This window comes from Salmo trutta, chromosome 19, assembly GCF_901001165.1.
Source record: "Salmo trutta chromosome 19, fSalTru1.1, whole genome shotgun sequence".
Taxonomy (NCBI): domain Eukaryota; kingdom Metazoa; phylum Chordata; class Actinopteri; order Salmoniformes; family Salmonidae; genus Salmo; species Salmo trutta.
The window spans coordinates 44585184-44611967 of NC_042975.1; the positions used below are offsets into that span (position 1 = coordinate 44585184).

General features: G+C 44.2%; 1 protein-coding gene across 5 annotated transcripts in view; it reads right to left on the reverse strand.

Annotated features, from left to right (window-relative positions):
* LOC115154710 (spectrin beta chain, non-erythrocytic 1-like) overlaps positions 1-26784 on the reverse strand; it is a 107641-nt gene that overhangs the window by 38065 nt on the left and 42792 nt on the right. The window contains exon 1 of one of the 5 annotated variants that reach the window (XM_029701200.1): positions 24131-24839. The exons of 3 other annotated variants lie outside the window; for them this stretch is intronic. In XM_029701200.1, the coding sequence (XP_029557060.1) occupies positions 24131-24239 (109 nt within the window). In that variant the 5' untranslated portion in view covers positions 24240-24839. Of the gene's footprint in view, positions 1-24130; positions 24840-26784 lie in introns of those variants that run through there. One more of the 5 variants, XM_029701202.1, reaches the window with a different exon arrangement.

Sequence of the window (26784 nt, forward strand, 5' to 3'; positions counted from 1 at the left end):
CCTTTCCTCAAGCATAACAGTTTGGTACTTTTCCCACCACTGTTTGTACTGAACCAAACCCCAGTGTTCTCTGAATAGAACCAGGAGTCAAAGAAACTCCTCTGAACTCCGGTGATAAGTCACGACTTAATCAAATCAACCTATCACACAGACACATACGATTGATATCCTGAAGAGCACTTAAGAGAATCTGAAAAGTCACATTAACATTAGAAACAGAAAGACTTATCTCCCGACACTATCCCGACTCAAGGAAACAGATGAGGTTGAGTAGATACTAGCTGTACTGGGAGACTTGGAGTCAGGAAGAGAGAGGTCCTTCTCAAGGCCAAGGTCCAGCCACAAGGTTCCTAACCCTCACTGTTGTCATGGACACACACCCACTTCCTAATGACTCAAGGTAAACACCGATAGGATGGAAATATATGGCAGTACACCACAATAATGGCTCTATGGCTTAAACAGTTCAGAGATGTCAGAAAATACAATTTTCTCCTCATAGGACGCCACAACCTCACTGACAGTGCTTTTTTTGTCATGGGTCTTTGTGAGAACATCTGCCATGTCACATACCCCCCACCTCCTCTGGGGATCATACCTGCCCTGGCGCTCCCAAAAAACAAACCGGTAGTAACAGCCACTTCACTCTCGCTGCTGCTTCTCTCTCACACAACAAGCGCCAGACAATAGCGTGTGGTTTTCCCCTCATAGCTGAGCGTGCGGTTACCTTTCCAGAGGTAAGCCAGGGCGCTGCAGAGGGAGCCTGGTCAATGAGCCACCTGAGGTGGATTACACTGCTGGGAGGGAGGGTGAAGGGGGGGGGGGGGGGGGGCACATTCCTCCTGATGCTGGTCATGTTGGGACAGCACCCAGCCCTGCGGAGGAGGTGGTAACAGGGTGCTAACAGAAACCAGGCTCAACCCTTCCCTGTCCCACGTCTCCTAATAGCAGACCCAGTCAGGAGGATACACACATCTCTGCTGTGTTTGCTCATCATACACAAGCACTTCATCAGCTGTGTAAAATGCTTACACTTAAAAGCATTGTGTATTAGAACGAACTGTACCACTGTCCTGTCTTAATGACTCAAAATCATCTGTATTCAAAGTGTATGGTATTCATACACACTATAAAGTGTGTATGGTATTCACACACATTATAAAGTGTGTATGGTATTCATATGCATTATAAAGTGTGTATGGTATTCATATGCATTATAAAGTGTGTATGTAAACTGAATGTACAAAACATTAAGAACACCTTCATTTTGCGTTGCGCATACACAGGTTTGCAGATGTTGTCGCAGGTGCAGTGAAAATGTTGTGTTTCTAGCACAAACAGTGCAGTAATACTTGGTCTGTGGTTGTGAGGCCGGTTGGACGTACTGCCAAATTCTCTAAAACGATTTTGGAGGCGCTTACGGTAGAGAAATTAACATTCAACTCAACTCTCTGGCAACAGCTCTGGTGGATATTCCTGCAGTCAGCATGCCAATTGCATGCCCCCTCAAAACTTGAGACATATGTGGCATTGTGTTGTGTGACAAAACTGTACATTTTAGAGTGGCCTTTTATTGTCCCCTGCACAAGGTGCACATGTGTAATGACCATGCTGTTTAATCAGCTTCTTGATATGTCACACCTGTCAGGTGGATGGATTATCTTGGCAGAGGAGAAATGCTCCCTAACAGGGATGTAAACAAATGTGTGCACAAAATGAGAGAAATAAGCCTTTTGTGCGTATGGAACATTTCTGGAATCTTTTATTTCAGCTCATGAAACATGGAACCAACACTTTACATGTTGTGTTTATTTTTGTTCAGTGTATTTACTTAACACCTGCTCTTTCCACGACAGACTGACCAGGTTAAAGCTATGATCCCTTATTGATGTCACTTGTTAAACCCACTTCAAATCAGTGTAGATGAAGGTGAGGAGACAGGTTAAAGAAGGATTTTTAAGCCTTGAGACAATTGAGACATGGATTGTGTATGCGAGGGTGAACGGGCAAGACAAAAGATTTAAGTGTCTTTGAACAGGTTATGGTAGTAGATGCCAGTCGCACCAGTTTGGTGTCAAGAACTGCAACATTGCTGGGTTTTTCACGCTCAACAGTTTCCTGTGTGTATCGAGAATGGTCCACCACCCAAAGGACATCCAGCCAACTTGACAACTGTGGGAAGCATTGGAGTCAACTTGGGCCAGCATCCATGTGGAACGCTTTAGACACCTTGTAGAGTCCAAGCCCCGATGAATTGAGGCTGTTTTGAGGGCAAAAGGGGTGAGGGTGGATCGCAATGTTAGGAAGGTGTTCCTAATGTTTGGTATACTCAGTGTACTGCAAAGTTGTCTAGGAGCTAGAAACAGCGCTACCTTGTTAATCAGCGCCATCTCGTCATACAAAAACTAAATTATTGAGTCCGACCTGCTACCCTCCAATTCAACCCCAACAACATCTGATGGCATCTGTGCTGAAACACTGATAAGAACGGTGATCTGAAGGTAATCCAGGCAGAAATGCAGCCAGTGTTAATCTTGTCTCTGTGAGGCCCATGCAGGCTTAGCCTGGGCTTGACACTTCAGGTCAGATGGGCAGATAGTGAACCTCCCTGGCAGGTAGCTACAGTAGATGGCATTGTAACATGCATTTTATTTCACCTTTATTTAACCAGGTAGGCTAGTTGAGAGCGAGTTCTCATTTACAACTGCAACCTGGCCAAGATAAAGCTTAGCAATTCGACACATATAACAACAGAGTTACACATGGAATAAACAAAACATACAGTCAATAATACAGTAGGAAAAAAAAGAAAAAAAAGTCTATATACAGTGAGTGCAAATGAGGCAAGATAAGGCTATAAATAGGCCATGGTGGCGAAGTAATTACAATATAGCAATTAAACACTGGAATGGTAGATGTGCAGAAGATGAATGTGCAAGTAGAGATACTGGGATGCAAAGGAACAAGATAAATAAATACAGTATGGGGATGAGGTAGGTAGATAGATGGGCTGTTTACAGATGGGCTATGTACAGGTGCAGTGATCTGTGAGCTGCTCTGACAGCTGGTGCTTAAAGCTAGTGAGGGAGATATGAGTCTCCAGTTTCAGAGATTTTTGCAGTTCGTTCCAGTCATTGGCAGCAGAGAACTGGAAGGAAAGACGACCAAAGGAGGAATTGGCTTTGGGGGTGACCAGTGAGATATACCTGCTGGAGCGCGTGCTACAGGTGGGTGCTGCTATGGTGACCAGTGAGCTGAGATAAAGCGGGGCTTTACCTAGCAGAGACTTGTAGATGACCTGGAGCCATTGGGTTTGGCGACGAGTTTGAAGCGAGGGCCAACCAATGAGAGCATACAGGTCACAGTGGTGGGTAGTATATGGGGCTTTGGTGACAAAACGGATGGCACTGTGATAGACTGAATCCAGCTTGTTGAGTAGAGTGTTGGAGGCTATTTTATAGATGACATCACCGAAGTTGAGGATCGGTAGGATGGTCAGTTTTACAAGGGTGTGTTTAGCAGCATGAGTGAAGGATGCTTTGTTGCGATATAGGAAGCCGATTCTAGATTTAATTTTGTATTGGAGATGCTTAATATGATTCTGGAAGGAGAGTTTACAGTCTAACCAGACACCTAGGTATTTGTAGTTGTCCACGTATTCTAAGTCAGAACCGTCCAGAGTAGTGATGCTGGACGGGCGGGCAGGTGCGGGCAGCGATCGGTTGAAGAGCATGCATTTAGTTTTACCTGCGTTTAAGAGCAGTTGGAGGCCATGGAAGGAGAGTTGTACGGCATTGAAGCACATCTGGAGGTCAGTTAACACAGTGTCCAAAGAGGGGCCAGATGTATACAGAATGGTGTCGTCTGCGTAGAGGTGGATCAGAGAATCACCAGCAGCAAGAGCAACATCATTGATGTATACAGAGAAGCGAGTCGGCCCGAGAATTAAACCCTGTGACACACCCATTTAGACCGCCAGAGGTCCGGACAACAAGCCCTCCGATTTGACACACTGAACTCGATCAGAGAAGTAGTTGGTAAATCAGGCGAGGCAATCATTTGAGAAACCAAGGCTGTCAAGTCTGCCAATAAGAATGTGGTGATTGACAGAGTCGAAAGTCTTGGCCAGGTCGATGAATACAGCTGCACAGTAATGTCTCTTATCGATGGCGGTTATGATGTCGTTTAGGACCTTGAGCGTGGCTGAGGTGCACACACGACCAGCGCTGAAACCATATTGCATAGCAGAGAAGGTACGGTGGGATTCGAAATGGTCGGTAATCTGTTTGTTAACTTGGCTTTCGAAGACCTTAGAAAGACAGGGTAGGATAGATATAGGTCTGTAGCAGTTTGGGTCTAGAGTGTCACCCCCTTTGAAGAGGGGGATGACCACAGCAGCTTTCCAATCTTTGGGAATCTCAGACGATACGAAAGAGAGGTTGAACAGGCTAGTAATAGGGGTTGCAACAATTTCTACAACAATGTAGTCTACATAACATACCGTTTGACCCCTTTGAGAATGCCATGACCTTTCACTACTGTATGTCATCTACTGCCAGAGCAATGGTGGAAGGGGGAAATAATGACAAGCCGTGACAAGGACAGTTGACGGTTATAGATGAGGGCAACAGGTCCTTTGACGGCTTGTTGAGGAAGTGGGTCCACTTGAAAACATGATGCTTGACTGCACTGATATATCATTTAAAGAGAAATTCCCTGCCCCCTGGTTCCTTGGCATGGAACATGAAGCGGTCTCTCTTTAGGAACGCCTTCGTTTGGCTTCGTGGCCAATTACATGCTGGGTCTGGATGCTTGACAGCAGCTCTACTAACTAACCGATCTCTAGCATCTTCATCAAGGGCATAAACTTCAGGGTCTGCTATTATCATGACTGTCTAAGATGTTGTCATTTCAAAAATGTCTTCACACCATATTGACAGCAAACTTGATGCACTGTATACATAACACGCTCTCTGTGTCAGAACAGTTCTTTAGCCCTGTGCCAGTAGTGATGATTATGTCACGTCTACCAGAGACAGAGAGATGATTGATGTGTTTTTTTGCCCTTGTGCCTTTAATTGTACATGTCCACCTTTGCCCCTTCATACAGTATCCTGCTGTTTTCTACAGTCTGCTCCACGTCATGGCTTATCAGTTCTAGTCTCTCCAGTCTGTCAGTCATGCAGCGGCAGGTGCAGTGGACCATATAGTGGTACAGTCCTGTGCCAGGTATCTCTGCTGACTGATGTGGTGCTCCAGACCTGGCACCTCTCACCACTTCATGGCTCCCACAGGGCTAACTTGAGGACAGGACACAGAATGGGCTTTGGCCAGAGGGAGACGTAGGATTACTAACGTGGAGCAATAGATATCTAGACACAATAGATATTAGGAGCATTTCATCAGAACTGAACACATCCTGTGTGTATGTATTTCCTGGGTACTGTTCTCCTCCTACCACTGACCAGTGCTCTCTGCAGATGAATTGGTTCACAACATTCCCCACCGCACATAATCAAGGGTTTTATGAACAAGCATCTGGCCAGGCTGCCTGGTCTTGGCCATCTGCTAATCATTACTCTTGAGTCCTCCTCTCCTTCTTTCATCTCCCGCTCCTGTCATCTCTTCCCCTCTCCAGTGTTTCAGCTGCAGTCATTTAGCTGTGGCGATGCTCCACGGCAAATTTTTTGCGGCCATTCAATTTGCTTTATTTTTCCAATAAGGCGCAATTTGAAAATGCTGGAACAGTCCACATTTACTTTTCCTCCGCAAACAAAACAAGTACTGACTAGAAAACAAATCTGAGAACCCTATGGTAGAATAGTTTTATCTATTTATTTACCTTAGGGCTGTCCCTGACTAAAAACAAATCTTGGTCGACCGAGAATCATCCTGTTCTTTCGACCAATTGATAGTTCGAAATGTTTCAACTTATTTTTTCTATATATATAGACAGACACACCCTATGTGTTTGAATAAAATGAACTACATATGCACTGAGCTTGTCTGATGCTGAATCAAGCACCCTGTTTGATTAAATAATTAAGACAAAAATGACTCGAGAAAGAGACCGACGGCCACACTATCTTTGTTAACCGAACACCACAAGAGCCGCACGTGCGCACTCAAATCGTTTGTTCAATTGTATTCTTCATACTATAAAATACAAAATTCTAAGCAAATCTTATCTGCTAAATGAACTAGTGTTGCCCACAGCCATATGGCATAGCCAGATCAGGACAACTCAAAGTATGCTATTCTGTTCTTCTGAAATATACTACATTTTCTTCATATTGTGCTTCTTTAGACCTGTCTAAAATAAATAAAGGATTTATTGTGAAGGTGTAGGCTACATTACATGGATTGATTAGACTTATTAACATGTAAATGTTCCTAAAGTCAGCATCAGTGGCTTGAAGGCTGTGTGGAAGTCAGGAGAAGCTAAATGTGTTTGTTAATTAACGGTCAATTACCGTGAGACAGTTATTTGCTTGACAATCACCGGCTGACGAAATTTCATGACCGCCACAGCACTACCCCTGACCCTGTAAAGTCTGCCCTCCCTCGTATCACCACCACTGGGCTGCCTGCTTGAGTAACCAGCACCAGCGCCTCCAGTCACCTCATCCTGAGAAAGAAATGAGGAAACTACCAGCATCAATCAGTCAGTCTGCCTTTAGTCACACACTCACCACTGATACAGGATTATTATGGGGATCCTGCCAAGGCCCAAGGGCACTACAAAGGCCCTCACTACCTGACAGCCCTCTCTGAGCCAGACTTATAAATTCAGCTCTAGTACCTAGAGAGAAAGAATCTGTCTATTATTTATGTAGACAGACACGACCACAACATAATGTTACACTGAAGCCACCGGATTGCTAGAGGCTTTCTTCTGGTGGCATTTATTTGAATTTCAATTCTGTTTATTGTAATGATGTTCGGTGAAGTGACATTTACTTTCGGATGCGTTTGCTTGTTATTCTGTATTCATGTGGATGTTCAACTCGGAATAAAAATGTACCTTTACTTGTAATCTGCTCTGGATAACAGTGTAATGTAAATGGAGCAGAAACGTGATGAATACCTACTGTAGGAAGAGTTTTTATTGGGCCAGGAGTGTGAATGCGTGAGAGGAGTAAGCACTGTGACAATTGGCCTACCGTATGTTGGTTTGTTTATTAGTGTGTGTGCCTGCGCTGCGTGTGAGTAATACCCTCATCAGAAGGACACTATTAGTGCAGTCAGACGCGGCTCCTTCAGCTCTGTAATTGAACGCTGAACTGGGCTTAAGGATCCATTTCTCAGCCAGCTCCCTCAAGCAGCTTCAATACAGCCTGTGATTAGAGTCTAGAGCCAGGGTAATCATTAACACTGGCCCAGCCACGCACCCACCCACCCACCCACCCACCCACACGCAGGAAAAAGACTATAAAATAAGTAAGGGATAATGAAGAGGCTACGCGTTCTATGGAAAATAAGGGATGACGTGGAAGGTGTGTTCAAGACACGCTAGTGGAGTTGAACTGACCTTCCAAGGAGTTGCATTATTTTCCAGAGAATGCAATGAGCCTCAAGTTGACTATCCATTTTATACCATGGCCATAACTTAAACACATTGCCGCTAGAAATGTGTTCAACGTCCACTGAAGTAGCTAGCAAGTTTACTATAGTGACAGTAGTTGCCTTGGTAACCAACCAGACTTGCTAGTTTAGCTAACTAAACCAGCAGTCCTAGCTTGCTTTTATGAAAATCGAATTCAACAAAGGCCAATAATGTTTTCGATTCGACTTTTGCTTTCAAAAGCAGCCCGAACATGTAAGAATAAACTCTAGCTACTGAATTCTACCATGCAAATATGCTGTGCATGCTGTGAATGCCCTTCAAGCCAACCAGAAACTAGTATTCAACAGTGCCATGGTATAAGTAAGGGTAAACGCCGACGGTCTGTTGAAAATAAGAATGACCTATGTTTACCTTTGATGTTAAATGGCAATATGCTTATAATTCCAATCATAACTATTTTATTAACATTATTATTCTCTTGGCCAAATAATATATTCACAAATGTAAATGGGGTGGAAAAATTCATTATTTTCTAGTTTCTTTCCTTGAACTGTTAATTTTATAAAATCTCTCAAACTTGTGAAACTTAAAAAGTTGGAACAGTCATGTCTCTGTCTCATTGCCTTGTCACATTAATGATGTACTGAATTATTCTTATTTTTTGTATTAAACAAATGTTTTGTGGGGGGGGGGGTCACCTGGTGTTCTATCTGATTTTGTTCATTGTATTCACAGGAATGTCGCTGTATTGATGTGTAATATTGTTATTATTGTTGCAATTTAAAAAATGGAAATAATCAACGCCGCAGCCTAGGTAATGTACAGAACGGAGGCGTTTATCCTGCTTATACCACAGTTGCCAAAGAAAACAATACTAAAGAACACATTTCCTGGAATAAATAAATTAAACATTTGTGATATTTTCATTTTTGTAAGAGAATGCACACTTTCTCATCTTTTGATTGCTAGAGAATATATGGAGGTTCTATATTGGCAACGTTATTGTCCCTTGCTTGCTAGCTAGCCAACTAGCTACGGCTAACACGGTCATGATCTCTGCAGCCAAAATAACAGCAAAGTAGGTACATTTGCGTTTGTTCAATCCTGTTTTCTATTGACATTCATTTGGATACATCCATAACAATGAGTTGATGATGCCAAATTTTGCCTGGAATAGCTAGAAAAGCTTTGCCTTCTCGTCAGGACACACAATACTGTTCATTACAAGGAGATCACATTGCATATCAAACGCTAGGCTAGAAGCTAGCTAAATAGTTTGTTGCTAGCAAACCTGCCAGTATGGCAACCGAATTCAAAAATACCAGTTGCTTTAAACAGCTGGTCAAACTAGAAACATGTTGGAAGGATTTCACAGCATAGCGCCACTCGCGTCATGACTGCAACATAGGTACCGGAGAAATTAATGTCAATCCCTCACGCTATTAGGTCAACAGACGCTCCCCCAAAAATGTGTCTAGCTACGTTTTTTCTCCTTGGACCTGCGTTTACAATGTAACCAATTTCGGGTTGTGTGGTTGTTGGCATAGCTTTCAGTACTTTGTAGTAAGTACCGTCTACATGTGCAGGCGCATATTGCAAGGTGTCCCAATATATTTTCCAACTGTCCCGTTATCGGTTTTTATTGTCCATTCTAGAATGCCCTTCTAGCCAATCAGAAAAGAGTATTCAACAATGCTGTGGTATAAAAGGAAGTGATGCATGTTCTAGAATGCCCTCCAAGCCAATTAGAAACAAGTATTCAACAATGAAACAGTATCAATGATTTTATACTACTACAACTGCTCAGATAAAGATTTTGTTTAACAAGTAATATTTTTATTTCTCAAAAAGATAGAGGTAAACATTATTGCCACCCATTTTCAATACCTCACCTTGCGAGGATAACGGCACTTGAGCCTTTTTCAAAATAATAAAACACAGGGGTTAAAGCAACAACAAAAAAATCCCATGACTGAAATTTAAGGCGATCTCAGATTGATTGTCTAAGGCCACGTTAACCTCCCCGTTCAATAAAGAAAGTCATGACTATAATGATTTTAGGAAAAGAGAATAACCAAACAAATCTGACCAACTCCAGTCCCCTTGGTTTGGGGGTCCGGGGTCCTCCTTGGGAAAAAGTTTATGTAAAGGACTGAGAATCTCACTTCTGGTGACTTTTTAAAAAGGACATTCTACTCGCAAATTAATTAAAATAGAATTATATTGACACCATCTAAAATATAATTTCCAGCTCCAGAAATGGGCCCAGTCACATATTGGTCAAATTATGTAAAACAAAAAGTAAATATTGGACCATGCGTATAGCCTATGCATGGTCTACATTATCAGATGTGCTATTAGCAAGAAGCATTATCACCCGTAGCTCAACTAATGAAGCAAAGTGGCTATAAAATGGACATAGTCTGAAGCATGGAGTTTTTAACTCGCATAGATCACAAGCCGACTAGCTAAATAGGTAAACTATTCTACTATGGGGATGTCTGATTTTGTTTTAATAACAACATTGCATGGCAAAAATAGTAGCACTGGAAAGTTACATCCTGAGTGATAAAGTATAGGCTTTGAATTATTCTGCGAGCAGCTACAGTATGCTACACACCGCTGTCTGAGTCGGGCGCTACAGTGGTGCTCATTATAGACTAATTCATTACCTTCATCGGAACATCGGAGTGTCATCAACAATCATGTATGTCAGTTCAGTGTGCACAGCGTAACAGAAAACATACAGGGTATTTGAGTATACAAAACATTATGAACACCAGCTACTTCCAGGAGATGGATTAAATAAGGATTCGTAAGCCTTGGGACATGGATTGTGTGTGTGCCATTCAGAGAGTGAATGGGCAAGACAAAGGATTTAATCGCCTTTGAACGGGTTATGGTAGTAGGTACCAGGCGCACCGGTTTGTGTCAAGAACTGCAACGCTCCTGGGGTTTTTCACACTCAACAGTTTCCTGTGAGTATCAAGAATGGTCCACCACCCAAAGGACATCCAAACAACTTGACAACTGTGGGAAGCTTGAGACACCTTGTAGAGTTCATGCCTGACGAATTCAGGCTGTTCCGAGGGCAAAACATGTTTTTCATCGTCACAGGTAGGTGCAGTGAAATGTGTTGTTTTACAGGGTCAGCCATAGTAGTACGGTGCTCCTGGAGCAAATTAGGGTTAAGCACCTTGCTCAAGGGCCCATTGACAGAGCCTTATCCACTCAGGTATTCAAACCTGCAACCTTTCAGTTACTGACCCAACGCTCTAACCACTAGGTTACCCTGCCGCCCTATTAGGAAGGTGTTCTTAATGTTTTGTACAGTGTCACGGAGGACTTTAAACCCTGAGAAAACAGGGTTGAATCGAATCGGAGGGTCCTTGACTTAAACCATTCTTCCATACAGAATATTTCCAGATCCTTGATATTCTTCATCTGCGCATATTAGGGGTGTGCCTACCTGAACATACTCATATTCGTAACTGTATCCGTAGATTGACAGTTGATAGTCGGATTGGATCAGAAAACAAGGAAGTGTTTTAATATATGTCTAAATAGGCTAGATGTTGGCAAAATACTGCACGTTTAGAGACCAAAAAAGCTGCAGATTAGGAGCAGCACGCAAAGTGTGTGTGAGACCGTCATCAATTTGCAGCGGGTAGAGAAGTCCGCTGTCACTGAGTCAGAATGCACATCAGCATTTCATATTTTTACCCTAGACGAACCCTGCTTGTTTGATGCTAAGCACATTGATACAGCTGAAGTCGGAAGTTTACATACACTTAGGTTGGAGTCATAAAAACTTGTTTTTCAACCACTCCACAAATTTCTTGTTAAACTAGTTTTGGCAAGTCGGTTAGGACATCTACTTTGTGCATGACACAAGTCATTTTTCCAACAATTGTTTACATACAGATTATTTCACTTATACTTCACTGTATCACCATTACAGTGGGTCAGAAGTTTACATACAGATTATTTCACTTATAATTCACTGTATCACCATTACAGTGGGTCAGAAGTTTACATACAGTTGACTGTGCCTTTAAACAGCTTGGAAAATTCCAGAAAATGTCATGGCTTTAGAAACTTCTGATAGATTATGTCAATCAGCCTGAGTCAATTGGAGGTGTACCTGTGGATGTATTTCAAGGCCTACCTTCAAACTCAGTGCCTCTGTTTGACATCATGGGAAAATCAAAAGAAATCAGCCAAGACCTCAGAAAAAAATGTATAGACCTCCACAAGTCTGGTTCATCCTTGGGAGCAACTTCCAAACGCCTGAATGTACCAGGTTCATCTGTACAAACAATAGTACGCAAGTATAAACACCATGGTACCACGTAGCCGTCATACCGCTCAGGAAGGAGTCGCGTTCTGTCTCCTAGAGATGAACGTACTTTGGCACGAAAAGTGCAAATCAATCCCAGAACAATAGCAAAGGACCTTGTGAAGATGCTGGAGGAAACAGGTACAAAAATATCTATATCCACAGTAAAATGAGTCCTATATCGACACAACCTGAAAGGCCGCTCATTAAGGAAGAAGCCACTGCTCCAAAACCGGCATAAAAAAGCCAGACTACGGTTTGCAACTGCACATGGGGACAAAGATCGTACTTTTTGGAGAAATGTCCTCTGGTCTGATGAAACAAAAATAGAACTGTTTGGCCATAATGACCATCGTTATGTATGGAGGAAAAAGGGGGAGGCTTGCAAGCCGAAGAACACCATCCAAACCGTGAACCACAAGGGTGGCAGCATCATGTTGTGGGGGTGCTTTGCTGCAGGAGGGACTGGTGCACTTCACAAAATAGATGGCTTCATGAGGCAGGAAAAGTATGTGGATATATTGAAGCAACATCTCAAGACATCAGTCAGGAAGTTAAAGCTTGGTCACAAATGGGTCTTCCAAATGGACAATGACCCCAAGCATACTTCCAAAGTTGTGGCAAAATGGCTTAAGGACAACAAAGTCGAGGTATTGGAGTGGCCATTACAAAGCCCTGATCTCAATCCTATAGAACATTTGTGGGCAGAACTGAAAAAGCATGTGCGAGCAAGGTGGCCTGAGGAATGGGCCAAATTCACCCAACTTATCGTGGAAAGCTTGTGGAAGGCTACCCGAAACGTTTGACCCAAGTTAAACAATTTAAAGACAATGCTACCAAATACTAATGCTACCAAATACTAATTGAGTGTATGTAAACTTCTGACCCACTGGGAATGTGATAAAAGCTGAAATAAATAATTCTCTACTATTATTCTGACATTTCACATTCTTAAAATAAAAGTGGTGATCCTAACTGACCTAAGACAGGAAATGTTTACTAGGATTAAATGTCAGGAATTGTGAAAAACTGAGTTTAAATATAATTGACTAAGGTGTATGTAAACTTCCGACTTCAACTATACCTTGTAGCAAACGTCCTCAGCATTTGATTTATCATAGTAGCAGGCTAACTGGAGCCAGCAGCAATCTAAAACGACCCAACCGAAACATGCAAGGATAAGTGATCGGGTGAATGAAGCAAAGCGAGTGAACGGAGAAATACGGCTTCACTCTATCCAATCAGAGCCGCAGGGTCAACGTACAGCCCACCCTTCTCTATACATAAAGGCAAACTTGCCAGTTGAGTTACTTAGACCACATAGCACCTCACACTTGATTGAAAGATGCGTGCTGGCACAGAAAAAAAAAGAAAAAGATCATTATATCAAACAAAAAATTACTCGGACCATAATCGTATCAGGACAATTGCCCACATCCGTTACGATACTTGTTTTGTCCGACTACTCGGCACACCCCTTGCGCATATACAGTAGACTGCCCTCTTCAGTTCAAACCACAGGTTTTCAATGGGGTTCAAGTCCGGAGACTGAGACGGCCATTGCAAAATGTTGATTTTGTGGTCAATTAACAAATCTCTTTGTGGATTTTGATGTGTGCTTGGGGTCATTGTCTTGCTGGTAGATCCACTTGCAGCCCAGTTTCAGCCTCCTAACAGAGGCAACCATGTTTTTGATGCCATTGACCTTAACAAAGGCCCCAGGACCAGTGGAAGCAAAATAGTTCCATTACAATAATAACCTACCACCATATTTTACAGTAGGTATGGGGTAATTTTCTGCGTATGCATCCTTATGTCGATGCCAAACCCACCACTGGTGTGCAAGGCCAAAGAGCTTTATGTTTGCTCATCTTTGTCAAGGAGGACAATCAGTTTGGACCTGAATGTATTTAAATATTTGTCATGCATGGTGTCACCAACACACAAGTGTCTTGTATCCCTCACTTCCTTATCTAACAGATGTAACCCTCATACTGTCAATTTTAATTCCGACACCTATAATAATGTAAAACAAAAGGCTGTGAAGTGAAACACATTTGAAAATGCAAAGTTAGGTTGAGCAACGGTTTGGTTCGCATAGCCAGTTTAGGCTAAAATTGGAATTGAGAGTTTCCCTTTAAAAAAAAAACGGTATAATGTTTTATCTGCCTCATGGCAAAATGTGTAAAATTGCAGGAAATTAGCTAAATGTTGTCTCTGCTGCCAAGAGGGCCACTAAGACCAGCCACTACCCTGCAATCCCCCTTTAAAAGTATGTTTTATTAGCTGCCTCATCACAGCAGTTGCATGTTCAATAATAGGCTTGCTGTTGTTGAATGTTTTCATTAAGCTCTTAATGAAATATGTCTGTTCGTTGTATGCATGCATGCTTTCTGTTGGTCACATCATTTTACTGTTTGTTGACCGGTTAATGTGGCTTGGTTAGTCGGCAGCAGAAATGACCGAAATTTGCATCCCTAATCCATAAAGACGTCAGAGCAAAAGCAGGTCGGACCACACACACAGCTTCAGAAGGAAACACGCAGCTGCCCCACACAGGCGACATCAAAACAGAGTCTCTGAGCAAGACTGGTTGTAACAAATTCAAAAGCAAAATCGGATTGGTACAGGGGATCAATTCAACTGACAGCATGCTTCTTCGGCAACCATTTATAGTAGCCCGTCAGTACAACGCTACATCTTCGTTAGCCACAGCTCACCTGTCCTCTGTGGGTTAGCCAAGGACAGCACAGCACAGCAAGACGGCTGGCTGCACAGCCACAGTGTGTGCTGCTGTCATATTTATCCTACAAGCGCCAGGGCAAGGACTCCCCCTGACATGAGTGCTCCTGACATGTCTGCAGAAGGACAGCGAGCTGAAGGACAAAACGCAGAAGGACACAAAACCACACATGCAAACTTCCTTTGCGCTACAATAACATAACCGCCCAAACAGCTGAAGTCTTCAGAGAACAGGGCTGATGTGACCCAACCCTCAGTGCTGCTCAACCACAGACTAGCCACGTGTGACGCCGGTTACTTTGTGTTCTTTACAGCTTGTGGGCACAGGCATAAAAACAAATGGAGTGTGTCGCCTGATCTGGTGCCAGCTCGGTCCATGTAAACCTCAATAAATACACCGAAAGGGAAACAGAAAGGGCAATTTACAGGAAAAGTGCTAACTTTTGACTTCTAGAGAACACCTCTATCAGTGGGTAACCGGTAATGTATGGATGGGTCTCTAAGCCCGTCTCCCGCTGACTGTAGAAGGTGGAGGTATGGACCCTACCCAGGCCTCTCTCGCTCTCTGTGCAGCTGCTGCGGGGAGAAGATGAGGACGGCCAAGGCCAGTCCCCTGGGATGGAGGCAGAGCAGAGACAGCCCTCAGTCATAACATCTGGACACAGAATGGGTGTCAACAGGCAGCAGCTAATAACCTTCAAGACCCCAAAGCTGGAGTCTTCTGCTACTTTCCCAAGTAGGAAACTGTAAATAAAAACTGTGTCAACAAAAGCATCCTTGTTAAGGTATCATGTGCGTGTAGGGTAAATCCCAACCTTGGAAATCTAAGCTGGAAGCCTCTAGGACTAGGTTTAGTAAATCGAGAGATAGGCCTACTATAGAGGCTTCTACTACACCTGTAATGTGACCGACAAATGAGAAATAGATCAAGTGCCTATTCACTTCTTAAATAAAAGTAAAGGAACAAAATGCTGAGGAAATGGTACCCAAGCGTGTCAATGACCCGAGGAAGTCTTACATTCCCTCAACACTTACACCTACTAAACAGGGCTCAAACGCTCCAAATGGGAACAATCACTATTGGGTGACAACAACGTGACCTGTATCTAAATGAGAATAACACTACTACAGCGCAACAGGCTGCCTGTGAATAAAGTAAAGCACAATAATGACTTCTCTCTGCCCTACCAACTAGGGATGTGACAAATCACCAATTTTGTAAAAAGTAAATAAATTACTTTTTTTCCGATTTTATAGCAGTAAGGCCAAATTCAATGGTTTCAAATTATTTTTTAAATATATTTTTATAATACTTCAAGGCGTCTTAAAACACAAAATCAAATAGCTAAATGATCCTTGGTATGACCTGAAACCCCCCCCCCAAGATTTAGACAGGGCTTAGACACCAAGGGTTTAACCATTACATTCTACTAGCATACCACCGTTATCCTATATCGCAATCAAAACCTCACTAAGTTACTGTGACAGTGCAAGATCATTATTCAAATCAATTCCACAGGGTGTGGAATGACCCTGGAATGACCCTTATCACCTGTCTAACTGACATTCTCTGATTTCCCTTATCTGGTCAACAGCTGGGCAGATAATGATGTTCAGCCTAATCAAATGGTTTTCAAGGACGGTATACACGGCTAATGAAATGCATATTCGCTGGTTCCTTCAACAATAACAAATAAAAGATAAGAATACAAACAAATGTACATGGCTCAGTAGAATAAAATAAACATTTGATCTTAAGTATAATACAGGAAGGCACAAATTATAGTCCAATATTTACAGGTGTTTTGGGGAAGGTGGATTGGGGGGCTAGTGTTTAAATTGTGCAATCATAATTGTATTTAGCACTCATAATAAGATAATCTGGTAGCAGCAGTTTTAGTGTGTGTAGCATGAATGAATGAGTGTGTGTGTGTGTGTGTGTGTTAAGGTGTGGAGAATCAGAGCAGGTGGTCAGTCCAGTTCAAGTGTTCAGCAGTCTGATGGCTTGTAGATAGAAACTGTCTCTGAGCCTGTTGGTATCAGACCTCACGCTCCGATACCGTCTGGCTCACGTGTGTTTAAAATCAGCTGGGCCAGATCCAGCCTATAGACACAGATCGCACAATGAGACAGATATTTCAAATATGCTAGTGAGAGGAAGCCCACTGCCCGGCAGTGGGAGAAGATGAAACGAGACGGATTTTGGCCGGGATTCTGCACATTTTCTCATCGATGAATCGTTTGATGTCAATACAGTTTTCTGTTCGCAAAACTAAAATCTGTTATGAACTTTACCCATTACAAAAGTTTTTAAAAAGCAAGTTGTTTAGAAGGAGTGTAAAGGCAAATTGAGTTATTGCACATGCCCACCTCAGAGGTGGTGTCCCCTAACGGAAATATGCAGATCTGTCACGCCCCCCCCAAAACAACAGCTGTGTCTTGGTGTCTAAAATGGTTGAGTGTACAGGTCATTTTTCTTCTGGTTGAATAGAGGCACACTACTAACAGCTACTGAGCAGTCCCTCCTAAAGCACACATCAGTGTTTACTCAGAAGTGCAGGCAGAGGTGACTGACACCAGGGACAGTGACCCTTTGGACCAGGACACACTACCTAACCAAATTCACCATGCCTATCAACATGGCAACATGTGATAGGCAGTGGTGATGGACTGTATCCTTTAGCCTGTGTGTTTGCGTTGAAACCATTAGATGCCCACACTAGCATCTCCAGTTGAACAGGGCTTAAGGCTGATTTACTGCTGGTTACAGTACGGCTTCTAACTGGATGATTTTGTTTTCCAAGTAAAGACGTGTTTGCCATGTAAATTATGATGATGAACACACAGTTCACCAGATTTGTGCTGTACTGTGGTGAGTGAAACAAATAGGGCCCTATAAAATCAGTTTATTTTTTACCTGATCCCATTTGAGTTTCTCCCCAAATTCCGTTTTCACCTTCAACATAGAAAAACAACAACATTTGAGTTTCTAAGTTCCCAACATCTGGGAGAAAAGAAAAAAAATAGAAGTGTAGATACCACAAGAAGCATCATCGCTAACAGCTACACAAAGTGTAGAGAGACACACACTAGCCTAACGTTTCAGGCGTAAAATAAACTGGTCTTGACGAGAAGATTATTATTATTATTATTTTTTAGAACTGACGAGCGAGGTTCCCGTCTGAGCTGTTCGATCAATGTGAATGTGGAGGAGGAGTTAAGATGGAGTGACGCCTTCTTAACGTCCAAAATAGGAAGTCGCGTCACAGGCTCTCTTTCCATTTCACCTGAAAACCTGAACAGCTGGTTTTTGGGGACTCGGCAGTGTCTACACACGCACAGATAGGGGCATTTTCTGTACCGTTTCAGAAAGCTGCAGGAAAATACGAACCACAGATGCATTTTGTTCATGTATTATGAGTAACTTGGACAAATAGATGAATTTTCCAATAAGATCAATACATTTAGTTGATTTCCTACATTTTTGAATATTGTTGAATTCCGTTTTAATGTCAGGATTCCGTATGCAAAGCTGATTTTATGGCGCCCTAAACAATCACACAGCAACAGTACCTTCAACCGGACACCGTCACACATTCACACAGTGTGGTGGTGTAGTTTCTTTGAACATAAATAAGCCGCACATGTCTATAAGCCGCAGGTGCCTACCGGTACATTGAAACAAATGAACTTTACACAGGCTTTAACGAAACACGGCTTGTAACAAAAAATAAAAAATTTGCAGTAAGCTTTAGTTGTCTTTTTGCACTGAGTCAATTCCTCACGCTGCTGTTTCCAACGTCTTATCATCGACTCATTAAGACCAAGCTCCCGTGCAGCAGCTCTATTTCCTTTTCCAACAGCCAGATCAATCGCCTTCAACTTGAAAGCTGCATCATATGCATTTCTCCGTGTCTTTGCCATGATGAGGGTGACAAAATGACTACCGTAATCAGAATGATGGGAAGTTTGAGAGCGCTCGATTTAATCTAAACAGTAAACAAAAAAGTTGTTTGACCTTAACCCGTTCGGCAATTTCATTGGTCTAATGAAAGCTTCATGCCGCCAAAAAACTGAGCACGTCACAGAATGTTTTTTTTTTAAGAAAAAAAATTGAAAGCGGGAAAAATCCATATATTAGCCGCGTCATTGTTTAAGCCGCGAGGTTCAAAGCTGGGGAAAAAAGTTTCAGCTTATAGTCTGGAATTTACGGTATGTTATGACGATGGGAAAAAAGTGTGGGTCAAGACATGTAACTGATCTCCAAACAGTAGTTGGAGGCTCCGTTAGCAATTTGAGATAAAGAGACTTGTGTGTTTATACAGTGCATTCGGAACGTATTCAGACCCCTCAACTTTTTCAACAATCTTTTATGTTCCAAACCTAAAATTGATTAAATCGTTTTTTCCCCCTCATCAATCTACACACAATACCTGATAATGATGAAGCAAAAACAGTTGACATTTTTGCTAATCATATTTTTTTTACTCTGTACTTTGTTGTGGCACCTTTGGCAGCTATTACAGCCTCGAGTCGTCTTGGGTATGACGCTACGAGCTTCGCACACCTGTATTTGGGGAGTTTCTCTGCAGATCCTCTCAAGCTCTGTCAGGTCGCTGCACAGCTGTTTTCAGGTCTCTCCAGAGATGTTCGATCGGGTTCAAGTCCAGGCTCTGCCTGGGTCACTCAAGGACATTCAGAGACTTGTCCCGAAGCCACTTCTGCATTGACTTGGCTGTGTGCTCAGGGTTGTTGTCCTGTTGGAAGGTGAATCTTCACCCAAGTCTGAGGTCCTGAGCAGGTTTTCATCAAGGATCTCTGTACTTTGCTATGTTCATCTTTGCCTCAATCCTGACTAGTCTCTCCCAGTCCCTGCCGCTGAAAAACATCCCCACAGCATGATGCTGCCACCACCATGCTTCACTATAGTGATGGTGCCAGGTTTCCTCCAGATGTGACGCTTGGCATTCAGGCCAAAGAGTTCAATCTTTGTTTTATCAGACCAGAGAATCTGGTTTCTCATGGTCTGAGAGTCTTTAAGTGCCTTTTGGCAAACCCCAAGCGGCCTGTCATGTGCCTTTTACTGAAGAGTGGCTTCTGTCTGGCAACTACCATAAAGGCCTGATTGGTGGAGTGCTGCAGAGATGGTTGTCCTTCTGGAAGGTCCTCCCATCTCCACAGAGGAACTCTCGAGCTCTGTCAGAGTGACCATCGAATTCTTGGTCACCTCCCTCACCAAGGCCCTTCTCCCCAGATTTTAGGAAGAGTCTTGGTGGTTTCAAACTTCTTCCATTTAAGAATGATGGAGGCCACTGTGTTCTTGGGACCTTCAACGCAGCAGACATTTTTGGGAATCCTTCCCCAGATCTGTGCCTCGACACAATCCTGTCTCGGAGCTCTATGGACAATTCCTTCGACCTCATGGCTTGGTTTTTGCTCTGACATGCACTGTCAACTGTGGGACCTTATATAGACAGGTGTGTGCCTTTCCAAATCAAGTCCAATCAATTGAATTTACCACAGGTGGACTCCAATCAAGTTGTAGAAACATCTCAAGGATGATGAATGGAAACAAGATGCAACTGAGCTCAATTTTGAGTCTCATAGCAAAGGGTATGAATATTTATATATGAGTAAGGTTTCTGTTTTTTATTTTTAATACATTTGTAAAAATATATATATATATATATATATATATATACATACTGCTAAAAAAAATAAAGGGAACACTTAAACAACACATCCTAGATCTGAATGAAAGAAATAATCTGATTAAATACTTTTTTCTTTACATAGTTGAATATGCTGACAACAAAATCACACAAAAATAAATCAATGGAAATCCAATTTATCAACCCATGGAGGTCTGGGTTTGGAATCACACTCAAAATTAAAGTGGAAAACCACACTACAGGCTGATCCAACTTTGATGTAATGTCCTTAAAAAAAGTCAAAATGAGGCTCAGTAGTGTGTGTGGCCTCCACGTGCCTGTATGACCTCCCTACAACACCTGGGCATGCTCCTGATGAGGTGGCGGATGGTCTCCTGAGGGATCTCCTCCCAGACCTGGACTAAAGCATCCGCCAACTCCTGGACAGTCTGTGGTGCAACGTGGCGTTTGTGGATAGAGCGAGACATGATGTCCCAGATGTGCTCAATTGGATTCAGGTCTGGGGCATCAATGCCTTCCTCTTGCAGGAACTGCTGACACACTCCAGCCACATGAGGTCTAGCATTGTCTTGCATTAGGAGGAACCCAGGGCCAACCGCACCAGCATATGGTCTCACAAGGGGTCTGAGGATCTCATCTCGGTACCTAATGGCAGTCAGGCTACCTCTGGCGAGCACATGGAGGGCTGCTTTGTGTTCTCTGGCAAATGCCAAACGAATTTGGCAAATGCCAAATCTTGGTGTTCTCTGGGAAATGCCAAACGTCCTGCACGGTGTTGGGCTGTAAGCACAACCCCCACCTGTAGACGTCGGGCCCTCATACCACCCTCATGGAGTCTGTTTCTGACTGATTGAGCAGACACATGCACATTTGTGGCCTGCTGGAGGTCATTTTGCAGGGCTCTGGCAGTGCTTCTCCTGCTCCTCCTTGCACAAAGGCGGAGGTAGCGGTCCTGCTGCTGGGTTGTTGCCCTCCTACGGCCTCCTCCACGTCTCCTGATGTACTGGCCTGTCTCCTGGTAGCGCCTCCATGCTCTGGACACTACGCTGACAGACACAGCAAACCTTCTTGCCACAGCTCGCATTGATGTGCCATCCTGGATGAGCTGCACTACCTGAGCCACTTGTGTGGGTTGTAGACTCCGTCCCATGCTACCACTAGAGTGAAAGCACCGCCAGCATTCAAAAGTGACCAAAACATCAGACAGGAAGCATAGGAACTGAGAAGTGGTCTGTGGTCCCCACCTGCAGAACCACTCCTTTATTGGGGGTGTCTTGCTAATTGCCTATAATTTCCACCTGTTGTTTATTCCATTTGCACAACAGCATGTAAAATTTATTGTCAATCAGCGTTGCTTCCTAAGTGGACAGTTTGATTTCACAGAAGTGTGATTGACTTGGAGTTACATTGTGTTGTTTAAGTGTTCCCTTTATTTTTTTTGAGCAGTGTATATGTTTTTCGCTTTGTCATTATGGGGTATTGTGTGTGAGGAAAATGTTTTATTTAATCAATTTTAGAATAAGGCTGTAACGTAACAAAATGTGGAAAAAGTCAAGGGGTCTGAATATTTTCCGAAGGCACTGTATGTGCCCTGCTACATTGGCTAATGACGACGGCGGCACAAAGAAGTCTCAAATGACTGGCTAACCAGGAGAAGACTGGTTCCAACATTCCTGTCCTGTGTGACCTATGGCCTACTGATCACCATGTTCAAAACGCAAACACACAGCCTGAGGGACGGTGACGCAACAAGAATGAGGAAACATTACCTTTCTTTAGCATACCAGTGACGCCTTCATTAACACGATAACTATGTGTACCGATGTCAATCAAATAAGTCGCTATGTCTTATCAGACTGCTACGGTCCCAGCAGACAGGCCAGTTTTCCTGTACCCAGTCAGAGAAGAACTGAGGGAGAAAGAAGAAGCATAAGCCTCAAGTGCAGTCAGACCGGAATGACTAGTATGGTGCCTAAGTGTGTCTACAGGGGGTGGGTGGTGGCCATGCCATGGACAGAGACAGGACTGGTGAGGTGGGATCGGGAGGCAGAGCGGGAAGGAAACCCATTCATACAATTTGACAGAAAGAGAGGGGGGGCTGATCAGCCTTGCTATAGGCCTAGACTGCAGGCCGCTCTGTTAAGAGAACACATTTTTTTGTCAACAGTTGACTTAAATGCTGTCAACTCATATCTTTGGGTATGCGAGTGAAGTGAATGCGAGCGGTATGCGAGTGATGTGTACATCTCGTCTGGCATCAGCAGACTGAGCTCCTGTTTGGAGATGAGATGATTGACAAAAAGGTCAGACTCAGAGGCAAATTTCAGACTTTACACAAGCCGTCTGAAAGAGCGTAGGATCCTGCTAAGCGCAGAGCTACCACTCCTTAACGCTGAACTTCACACTGATTGGTGGGATTTAGGCTCTCTCTTTTCAAGTGAAGGGACATGTAAGATAGTATACCCCCAGCGTGCACTACATAACTCTTATCTCCACCTAAGTCATTGTGTAGACCCTGTACCTACAACTTAGCTTGGATACACCAGCCTCTACCAGCAGATGGAATGAGTGTCACAGACACACAAAACACATTTTGAACACGAGAAGCTAGCAGATAAACAGGTTTATCATGGAGAAAGATCTTACTGACTGGTAAAGGGGGGTTGACCTCAAACAGACTGAACAGTGGAAGGAGGACGTCAAGGAGGTTATGACACCCTGGGGGATTTCAAGTCAAATAAAACGAAACCCTGCACGTCTGCCTTAGTGACACTGGACAGATTGCCCAATCCGGGAGGTGAAATATCATTAGAGCAAACAAAGAATGTCAAGCATGCAGGGTGTGCGGACTTGCGCCACAAGTCAACTCCTTGAAAATGCTCCATCCCAGACGGCGTTTCTTAAAATCTTTAAGATGGCGAGGCAGAGAGAAAACAAATGATGAAACACGATGCTCTTTAGTGATAACTTCATTGACTGACTGCATCGCACTTCTGCTAACCTAACCCTGCCTAATGGCCCCATGCTAGGGAGGTGTGCAGCTCAAAGGAGCCAGGCACACCTGGTTACACACACACACACACACACACACACACACGATAGACAAAATAAACAAACCAAATAACCAGTAAGGCATACCCACACTGATCCTTACTGCTAGTCTGCTACAGCACCTCAACCTTATAACGGCTCTATTGAAAAGGGGGACCACCAGATCTCCGTAAGGGGAGGCCCCATGGAATGGATCGTTGCTGGGTAAACACTTCAAACCTTTACCCTGAACAATTTCAACCAGCTATTGGCTTGTATTCGTCTGACTGGGTTCCTTACTACGGTGACTTCCGTGCCCAGGACCACACATGGCTTAGGCCACTGACGGAGGCCTATAATTAGATATGGAGGGCCAGGTGGCCTGGTGATCAGTTGGAGCTGATCTGTCGAGCCAGCCAGTGTTTCTAACTCCCCTGAACAGACCAGACCTGGGACAGTAACCTGGAGCTACACAGCCCCCTGCGCTACACTCTGAAACACAGGCCACGCGAAACAGAGACACGGTGTGGGGCCAGAGCTGACCACGCACACCAGGAATAAAGAAAAAATACGGTTTGGGGGGAGTCATTTCTTCATCTCTCTGAACTGGGGACTTCTGGATGGACTTTCTGCACTCTAACCCAACATAACATATTACATCAGGATCCAAAAAGCTCTACAGATTGTCCATGTATTTTTGCAGCAGGTTTAGGAGCCACCAGAATAAGTGTTAATCCAGCCTGCCCCAGGGCAGGGGCCAGACTATTAGTAAGCTCTTACCTTGCAGCTGTTTGAACCTCCCCTCCAGGATGTTGGAGTACTGCACCTGGTTAACAAACGCAGCTGGGGAGAGACAGGGCTCCCTGTTTCGCTGGTGGTCCAGCTCCATGTTGGAGCGCTCTCTCCCTCTCTCTCTCTCAGCCTAAATCAAGCTCAGGTATGGAGCTCTGCAGCGTGCCTGGGCCAGTGGGCTCTCCAGCATAGCACAGGGCCGTCCCCAGGACAGGAGCTAGCTATCTACCTGTAGATTCTACTGAATAAGCTACAGGCTTTAGTTGAAGAAAGTTCCGTTAGACCCAAAACGTGCTTTTTATGGATCGTTTTCCCTCGTAAAGTCCCAGTCCTCTAGCAAAGATTATGAGCAGAGCACGCTATGCTATCCTCCACTTCAAAAAAAAAAAGATATCCTCCTTTGTTTTTTATCCCCCTTTCACTTCTTCACAGAGGTGCAGGAGTTTTTCCAAACAAAACTAAGAACAGAATGTTCTCTTCTCGAATCTGTGCCACACTCCTTTTCTCTGAGCAAAGTAGAAACCTTTAGAGCCGTAGAAGTTCTCCTCTTCACAGTCAAATGAACACTGGCTCTTCCCTCCAAAACGTTGAGCGCGCATTCAGCCTCATATACACACACACACACACACACACACTACACACCTTGTTTGAGCACAACAGGAGAACCGGCTGTGGTCGGAAGGCTGTGTAAACAGAGCCTGCTGCTCACGGAAAGCTGTGGCATTTGCATAAGGTGTGTTTTAGGGAGGAGCCTGAGAAAAGAGCGGGTGGATGGGCTGGTGGATGGGCTGGATCAGTGGAGGGGGGTGTGGGCGGCTGGAGGAGTGGAGAGGTGGACTTAACCATTCAGCAAGGTACAGTAGGGAGAGGCAGACGATGGATCATTCCAGTCCTTTACAATGCCACAGTGGTAGTGTAGGAGGTGTGGTCAGCCAGTGAGGTGTCACACAAGCCAGCGTCTACTGTTGTTGTTCTCCCATCCTCTGTCTCAGTCTTACATGATCTCTCTCTATTTTTTATTTCGGCTCCACGGGACTAAAATAAGGCGTTAAGACAGGAAGGAAGTAGTTGAGAAACTGGCAGCAGCAGTAGCATGCTCTTTCCTGCCTGAGCAGCGGAGAGTGATGTGTGTGTGTGTGTGTGTGCTCAATCACTGTCCACTGAGGCCCACCTAATCAAAAACGCCTAAGCATCGATTTCCCGCACGTCTTCGTAAACACAACGATTTAACGCTTCTAAAATAAACATGTCAATGCATTCCTCAGAAATAAGTGGACATAACAGCCGTTTGCATTGCCCTCAGCGCTGTGCTCAACACTTAGCTGCAGCAGCAGAATGTCCTCCTGGATATGACACCACAGCCGTGTTGATCACTAGAAACTACTGAAATGAGCTTTCTTACAGGAAACGTTGGGGGTAAACCCTTCTCTTTTTCACACAAGTCAGGTCAGAGCCAGTGGCTGTGCTAAATCATACAGGAGCCCCTAGGACACCAGTTTGAAGTGTTGTATTAGTCATATACATGTACAGGATACACGTGGAACTAAAGGCTTACTTGCGGGCTGGGCTCCATCTCGACAACAAGAAATGATAACAGATAAGAATATGAACAAAGTAAACGGCTCAGTGGAATAGAATAAAACATTGCATCTTAAGTATAATACATTATAGTTCAATATTTACAAGTGTTTTGGGAAAAGGGAGAATCGGGGGTTCAAGTGTTTATAACTGTGCGGTATTTAGCAATCAGAATCAGAGTCTGGTCGCGGCGGTTGTGATGTGTGTGTAGCTAAGGCGTGGGGGTAAGGCTTGGGGGTAGGCGTGGGGGTAAGGCGTGGGGGTAAGGCGTGGGGGTAAGGGAAGGGTACAGCCTGCCCTGTCCATGGGGCACGTGTTCAGGTCGGTTGTTTTACAGGCTGTGTTTGGGCTACTTTGGTTGTACAGTACAGGAGCCCTGCAGCCTGCTCTCATTAGAAGATCTAGGGGGCCAGGGTTTTCAGAGTGACCAGCACTTTCTAGAAGGAAGAGGCTTAATGAGGCCCAGAGAACAGACGCTGTCGCCAGGGGGTGATGAGAGGAGAGCAGAGCTCGGTGCTGCGCTCGTTGCTGTCCTGACCAAATACCAAACATCCCTGTTAACATGCAGGCCTGTAATGAGTGCAGGTGTGTGTGTGTGTGTGTGTGTGTGTGTTCACGCTTCGGGATAAAGAAGCTTCCTTCCTCTAGAAAACAGCTCGTCCACTTGCAGTACAGAGGGCTGGATAAACAACCCTTTTCTGCAACTTGTGAAAACAAAAAGAGGGGGCAGTATACAAGGAAGCATTTGGCAGGAGCTTCTGTATGAAGCACGGTGCATTACAGATAATGGCCCGGTCTACGGACATGAGCAAGACAGTGGAGCAGAGAGGAGAGGGGGAGTGAACCATGTGAGGGGGGGGAGAGGAGCAGAGGAGAGGGGGAGTGAACCATGTGGGGGGGCGGAGCAGAGAGGAGAGGGGGAGTGAACCATGTGGGGGGGAGGAGCAGAGAGGAGAGGGGGAGTGAACCATGTGGGGGGGAGGAGCAGAGAGGAGAGGGGGAGTGAACCATGTGGGGGGGGGGGAGGAGCAGAGAGGAGAGGGGGAGTGAACCATGTGGGGGGG